Source organism: Camellia sinensis, chromosome 14 (assembly GCF_055761805.1).
Source record: "Camellia sinensis isolate YWXY chromosome 14, ASM5576180v1, whole genome shotgun sequence".
Lineage (NCBI taxonomy): Eukaryota > Viridiplantae > Streptophyta > Magnoliopsida > Ericales > Theaceae > Camellia > Camellia sinensis.
The window spans coordinates 27,590,680-27,598,246 of NC_138974.1; the positions used below are offsets into that span (position 1 = coordinate 27,590,680).

A 7,567-nucleotide genomic window follows, 5' to 3' on the forward strand; every position below is an offset into this window, starting at 1 on the left:
GTTTAGAATTTTTCAAACTTGAGCTATTTTTAAATATAATCATTAATCTATATAAAAATATTAAATTAGTTATTTGTCTGCAATTTCAAACATATCCAATCCATTCATTTAATACATACTTTTCAATTCCTAAATTAACAAAAATAAAAACAATTTTTTTTAAAAAAAATACTAAGGTTTCAAGAATAATAAGTTAAAGTTAAGATTATATAGAATAAGAGTTTACAAACTTAGGTTATAAATATGATAAGGTTAATTAATTAAGATTAATAATTTATTATACTTATTAATATCATTATATTATTAGATTATATATATATATATATATATATTATAAATACAATATATGTTGAAGCGGTCAGTTTCGGTTTAGATTAGTGTATAAAGTGTTTAAACCAATACAGAACCGAAAACCTAAAAAAATTAAATTTAAAAACCACACAGACCAATTTTTGTAAAAAAAAAAAAAGACCAAATATAGTTGGTTTGGTCCGATTCAATCGGTTTAGTTAATTTTTTTAATTTTTCTTACATCCCTACATGTATGCGTTGATATTGCTAAATAGTATTGGCCAAATAACCAAACGATATTAACGCATACTCAGAATGGATTTCTCTCCTCTTATTAATGATCTTTTGTGAATTACTATCTATTTCTATGAGCTCCAAATCTAGCTCACAATTTGACAAAATTTGTAAACATTGTTGTTAATTAATAATAATATGATTTTTAGCGTTTCTCAATATATATATATATATATATACGTATGTATCATGGATACAACCAGCAAAAGAATAAAAGTAAAATATATATATAATGATATTGATGATAATGGTGAATTTTGATAGGAGTGAATTAGAATTTTGAAGTGAAGAATAAGATGACGAGAAAATAATTAAAACTTAAAGAAAAAAATGAAGGGAGTTAAATATTATACTATGTTAAGTGGTTTGGATGAATTATAAAAAAATAAATAATATTTTATTTTAAACTTTAATATGTATTATCCTTTCCTTATTAATTAATTTATAATAAAAATTAAAATTTTATGTAAGAACGAAATTATTATTTAAGTGAAAATAAAATCACTCCCACGGAATAGAGTTGTGCGGACTACACTACCAATTTCAAACCTTAAAAATTAGAGTTGGGCTGGGCCGAAGCCCACTCACTCTGTGCCCTACCACTCTCCCGCACACTCTTTCACTCCATTTCCAACCGCTTCGGATGTTGTTCAATTTTTCCTTTTCCTGATTATTATTTAGAAATCAGATTGTGATATTTTGATAATAATTTTTGTGTTTTGGAATATATTTCAATCAACTACCATTTGGTTCTTTCTCTGAAGATTTGAGGCGTTGAATTTGCCATATATACATTGATCGATCCTGTATAATATATGCACACACACATAAAAATGTTGAGAAGAAAACTATCTTCATTGATAGCAACTTCGATTTTTAATACTTGTTCTTCAAAAATCCAATCGAAACTCTGCTCGATTGGCTTGCCAATTTCTCCATCACCATCGTTTGCTACACCAACTAATTTCAATGTTCAAGCTCAGAGTTTGAGGGCTTATAGCCTTCTGAGTTTGAATGATTTGAGAGACAATAAGGGGGCAAAGAAGCAGAAGACGAGGAAGGGTCGTGGGATTGGGTCTGGGAAGGGGAAGACAGCTGGGAGAGGTCACAAGGGGCAGAAGGCCAGAGGCACTATGAAGTTTGGCTTTGAAGGCGGCCAGACTCCGCTCCGCCGCCGGATGCCCAAAAGAGGGTTTAAGAACCCCTTTAGCCTCACATTTCAGGTATATATTGCTTCAATCATATGATTCCAGTTCTAACAGTTTTAATGATGTTAAAATTTTATTTTAATTAATAATTCAGCTAATTTTATAGTTCTATAGGATTTTTTTAGTTAATTATGATAAGGTTATTTGTAATTTTCTAAACCGGCAACCTATATTTTAAACAAATTTCAAGGGGTGTGTTCTTTCATGGTCATATGATTCGAGTCGGAAAATGCTAATCTGATATCTAAAATGATGACAAAATGCTTATTGAATGCAATGTGGCAATTAAAAAGAACAAAAGATATAGTTATCTATCTATCCATCTATAAAGTGAACACCCTTATGCTGCGTTGAAGCCTTGGTTTTTTATGCTGCCACGTGTCCACTTTTTTGTTTAAAATTTTAAAAAGAAAAAAAAAATAGATAGATGAGAGGAGGGCACTTGAACTTGGACTTATAAGACTCTTACCACTTGACTAAAACATTATATATAATAAATATTTTATTTTATTTTTACTTATTCAAATTGTACATGCATCGTGTGCGCCAACTGCTAATATATATATATATATATATATATAAAGAAGTAAGAAAGATATATGTTTGAAAAAAATATTCAAATTTGTGGGGGGAAAAAAAATGTGCTACAAAGATGAATTGAAGATATATATCAGAATTCCATTATAGTTGGATTGACTTTGACTGTAAACATCGAGTATGGTTGTTGGGCATAACTCAGTCCTAACTGCTGAGTGATGTGGCCGCATGGCTTCAACATTTAAATCGTGCAAGAACTCCGAAGAACTAATTGAATTGAATTCTATTTCAAATTACACAGACAACAAATTATGTATGTTCTTTGTAATAAAGTAAAATGTCTCAATTTCTGAATTAACGAAGGGCTCATTCATGACCTTAAATTTCCAACAGCGAACTTCCTTGAATTGAGTTGACCTCCCAAGTCACAGTAGTTCTTCTGACTTTTGCCATGATTTGATATTCTCTAAACTTGCCTGGCATATGAATGTTCTCTAAACTTGCCTGGCATATGAATATTCTCAGTTCTATTACCCTATTCTTTATATCTAAGTTCAACAGAGCTCTCACCTCCTCTTTATCGAGGTCATCATGTACCTTAATTGCACCTTTTTTTCCAAATAAAATTTTCAGAAGCAATTCGCTATCCAGCTTTTTATCTCATTGTTATGGCATTTAGTTTCGGGTTGAAGACATGGTCAACTATAGTTTCAAGTCAAATAGGCTCTCACCAGGATGTGCATCTCTCTAGGTGTTGTCAACATTTACAACTCTGTCAACTACAACTCTGCAAAGCCTTGTCTCAGCAATTTGTTGTTGCATAAGTGAATCTTTTTTCTGCACTATCAAAGAGCTTCATTGAACTGCATGCAACATGATGCAGAATTTTCAAATTTAATCACCAAATCTATGGTTGGAATGCTGCAAAAACAATACGTAATAGATCATGAATGATTTGGTACGTTAGGCATGGGCTTTTGGACTAGAGATGGTTTAAAGGGGCTGAATAGTGAGTTTAGTGAGGGTTTATAAACAAAGTATCAAACTAGCCAGCAAATCTGTAAATGCAGAGAAATCTTGATAATTAGAGAATAAAGAAGAAAAAAAGAGGAAAATGTGTGGACACTCACACCTAGGTTCTTAGGCATCACACCCAAGGAATGTTGTATCAGACAACAATGACATTGGCTGAAATAGTTATTCATTCATTCATTGTTTCCTACTAAAGCACCTGGAAAAGTGTTGACACTCACACCTTAGTTCTCAGTGGCAAAGAGAACCTGGGGTCCTAGCAAACTTGGTGCCCTAGTAATTCTTGGGGCCAAAGAAAAAGCCTATGCCATGGCTCTTTTGAACTTCTGAAGGCTATTATCTTTTATCCAAACCAAATAAAGCAGCCCAAACACAACAGCCCATTCACAACAGCCCATTCTGGCAGCAGAAATCACAAAATTACATAATTAATTTCCTAGGCAAATTCTAAGTTAGAATCTTGCTCAAAGTTAGAATCTTGCTAAATAACTTTGAGTTCAGTTTCCCCCGTGGTTGATATTATAATACTTTCCATGCATTAGACTTGCATAACAACCCTGTCAGTGTCAACTCATGTCAATTGTTGCCTTCCTCTTCTAACATTAACCTCTTTGTGCACAACGTCACTCTCATCAAGATGCAAGAGGCATTGTCTCGAAAGACTTTAGTCTCCCAGCTATGGCATGATGGTCAAAATCATTATGGCAGCACCATTGCAATGCTGCAGCTCTCTTATTTCATTATGCTTAAATCTGGACATTTCTGAAAATACTTGTTTCCAGTCCTCAGTTATAGGGGCTTTAACTGATGTAACAACCATCTTATTAACCTTATAATTTTCTCGCGTACTTCTTTGTTTGTAATACCAACCACATGATAGCTTTTCTCACTCAATTTGCTATGTTGGAGTTTTGGCATTAGTGATTTGTCTTGTTGTTTTGGTTAATTTATAGTACAAATTTCAATCAACCATTATGAAATGGAAAATCATATCTTTCATGTTCATGTATCCTTTCACCTAAGAAAATATCATCATATATCCTTTTGATGCAAAATACTGAAATGGTTTACAATACTTAGCTGTTTGATTTGAAACACTTGGTGTATATTTCCTACTTTCAACTCAATATTCAAGAAAATGTATTGTTTGGGGATTTTTTTGTTTCAAGGAGGTTTTGTATTGTCACTTTTCATTGAGTTAACATTTTGATAAATTACTTATATTTTGGCAGCCTGTGGGGTTGGGAAAGATTGCAAAACTAATAAATGCAGGGAAGATAGACTCATCAGAGTTGATCACAATGAAAACGCTTAAGGTAGGAATTTTGCTATCATATGATTTTTCTAATTAAACTCTTTACTTTGTATGCTATGGTTGATAGTGACATTATTACTATCACAATAGGATGCAGGAGCAATAGGGAAGCAGATAAGAGATGGTGTTAGATTGATGGGACGTGGTGCTGAACATATAGAATGGCCTATTCATCTGGAGGTAATAATTGTTCAAAACATTCTGCATGTGATTCTTTTATTTTTTATTTTTTGGTAATCATTGTTCAAAATATTATGAATTGATGCCTAAATAATTTTTTTGACTTCCTTTTGCTTTGTTTCTTTGTGTGAAATTCTTGCTTGTCCTGATTCAGTATCTCCTTTTTCCCCCTGGTTGAGGTTGTATGGAATCACTTTCCACTGGATGTGAGAAACTTTTTGTCTGCTTTTTAATTATCTTCTAAGTACTCTTATATAAATGGGGATAACAAGTTTCTGCTAAGCAAGCTGATGTGATAAGGATCTGCTGTGACTTCTTGCCCAAGTCTATGACTTGATGAGAGTATTTTAGTACTTTTTTTTTTTCATATTTTTTCTTACCACACAACACGTGTGTATATATATATATTGATAAGTATAATCATCCTACGAATTATTCAAATGATGATTTTAGAGTTTCTTAAGGAATATGAGTTATAATACCATTGGAAGCAGGGGCCTATCAAAACATGTCTACCATCGTGTGTGTTTGTATGAGTGGAGAAAAAATTCAATGCAACGGTGATATTGTGTCATCACCAACACGCCGTATTATCATCCACTAATAGACCACAATGTGGGCATAGTGAACCCCACTATGCATATGCAATAGTTATTAGATTGTGTTGGATGGTAGCCCCATTTAAATATTGGGGTTCAGTCATCCATGTGGTAGTTTATTATTGAATTATGATACCACACGTTGTTGGCAATGACATGGAATCATCATTACACCGAAGTTTTACTTGTGTGTGTGTGTGTGTGTGTGTGTGTTTGTGGTGTGGAATCACCATTACACTTAAGTTTTGCTTGTGAGGGTGAGAGAGAGAGAGAGAGATCTTCTCGTTTCCTTGTTTCAGATAAACAGAAGTTGAACTTTTGAACATATCTGCCTTGTTTGGGAAAAAGTCATTTTAAAAAGTCAACTTATATTCTCTCTATTTTTTTTTCACCTTAAGTCACTGAAAAAGCCAATTCCTAAACATACCCAGAGTTGAATTCTATTGCACATGCATATAATATGCTTCACCTAACTCGTGCAACAGAACTATGCTTATATAATTTAAAGTTTGTTAATAATAGTCTATTTGTTCCTTTCTCTCTTTTAAGAGAAAAAAAATAAAAGTTGTTCATAAAGTATAGAAAAGAAAAGAAAATAGAAGTTACCATAACTTGTGATTCCGAACTTCTTGTGGACATTGTTTGTTAATAATAGTCTATTTGTTCCTTTCTCTCTTTTAAGAAGGGGGAGAGAAAAAAAATAAAAGTTGTTCATAAAGTATAGAAAAGAAAAGAAAAGAAAATAGAAGTTACCATAACTTGTGATTCCGAACTTCTTGTGGACATTGTTTGTTAATAATAGTCTATTTGTTCCTTTCTCTCTTTTAAGAAGGGGGGGGGGGGGGGGGGGGGGGGGGTGGAGTTGCTCAAAAAGTAAAGAAAAAAAAATAGAAGTTACCATTACTTGTGATCCCGAACTTCATGTGGACGTGGATGGGATGTTTCTCTCAATCTTCTATCGAGTTTAGAGTTTGTAATCCCCACTTTTCCTCTTTCAACAGATGACTGATATAAAAGGTTGCAGGTTTCGAGGGTAACTGTTAGGGCAAAGGGAGCAGTTGAAGCTGCAGGTGGGTCTGTGAGGCGAGTTTACTATAACAACTTGGGCTTTAGGGCACTGCTGAAGCCTGAGTGGTTTGAGAAAAAGGGCAGGTTACTGCCAAGAGCAGCAAGGCCTCCACCCAAACAGAGAGACAAAGTTGATAGCATTGGTCGACTGCCCGCTCCGACTAAGCCAATTTCTTTTACAGCAGAAGAGAAAGAAGCAATGTCTGCTACATCTGTCTAATGAAGCCAATTTTTGTTGAGATCTCTTAGAAATTTGATGAATATCTATGTTATAAACAGATTTTGTTCTGATGTTACTTTTAAGTTGCAGCATGTTGTGATATGCCATGCTGTCAAATGTTCAGTGTTTTGGAAAAAGATGTGGCGGCAATAGAGGCCAGTGCCATTCAGAGCTCCAAAACTCGAGGAAGTTCTCTGTTCTTATTGATGTACTGTGTTTTAGATTAGTTTGTTAAATCCTCGTTTCTTATTTTTTTATTTTTGATGGTTTAGCTTTCTTTTTATTATTTAAAATCATTTGAGTTTGTATAGAATTTCTAATTATGAGTCGTTACCCACTAAATAAGATTAAAGAGTTGGAGAATTGTGCCATAGATCATATCAATGACTCGCACCTCATTACCACACCAGTGAAGTGATCAAATATCTTCGGGATGTTCTTAATAGAAACGAGGCCTTAAAGGCTAATATTTTGATTTAATGCTATGACCAACTATATAAAAAATTTATAGATGTCACATATTAGTAATCTCCTACCATTTTTGCTTGGTCAAAAAATAAAAAAGTAAAAAAATAAAAAACTGAAATAAATTGCAGGGATAATAATGCTTCATTCAGAAGTTAGATGCTGAGAGGAAATAAATTGTGCGAGGACAATTTCCCAATTTGAGAAAGAATTTTTCGGTAGCTTATCGAGTTTGAATAATGCTATGTGTATCAATTAGTGTATTAAATAATATATCAATTGATGATGTGACATAATTTAAGATGTTTTTTGGTATTTGTAATTTGTATAATGAGTGAGATCAATAATAATGTCATAA

At 33.1% G+C, this 7,567-nt stretch overlaps 1 protein-coding gene across 1 annotated transcript; it reads left to right on the forward strand.

Moving 5' to 3' along the window:
• The first annotated feature begins 1,111 nt into the window (after nt 1-1,111).
• Nucleotides 1,112-7,001, forward strand: LOC114294285 (uncharacterized). Its single transcript, XM_028238407.2, has 4 exons — nt 1,112-1,808; nt 4,595-4,678; nt 4,768-4,857; nt 6,481-7,001. The coding sequence occupies exons 1-4, from the start codon at nt 1,401-1,403 to the stop codon at nt 6,742-6,744; spliced, it is 846 nt and encodes a 281-aa protein (XP_028094208.2). The 5' UTR covers nt 1,112-1,400; the 3' UTR covers nt 6,745-7,001.
• Nucleotides 7,002-7,567: the final 566 nt, after the last annotated feature.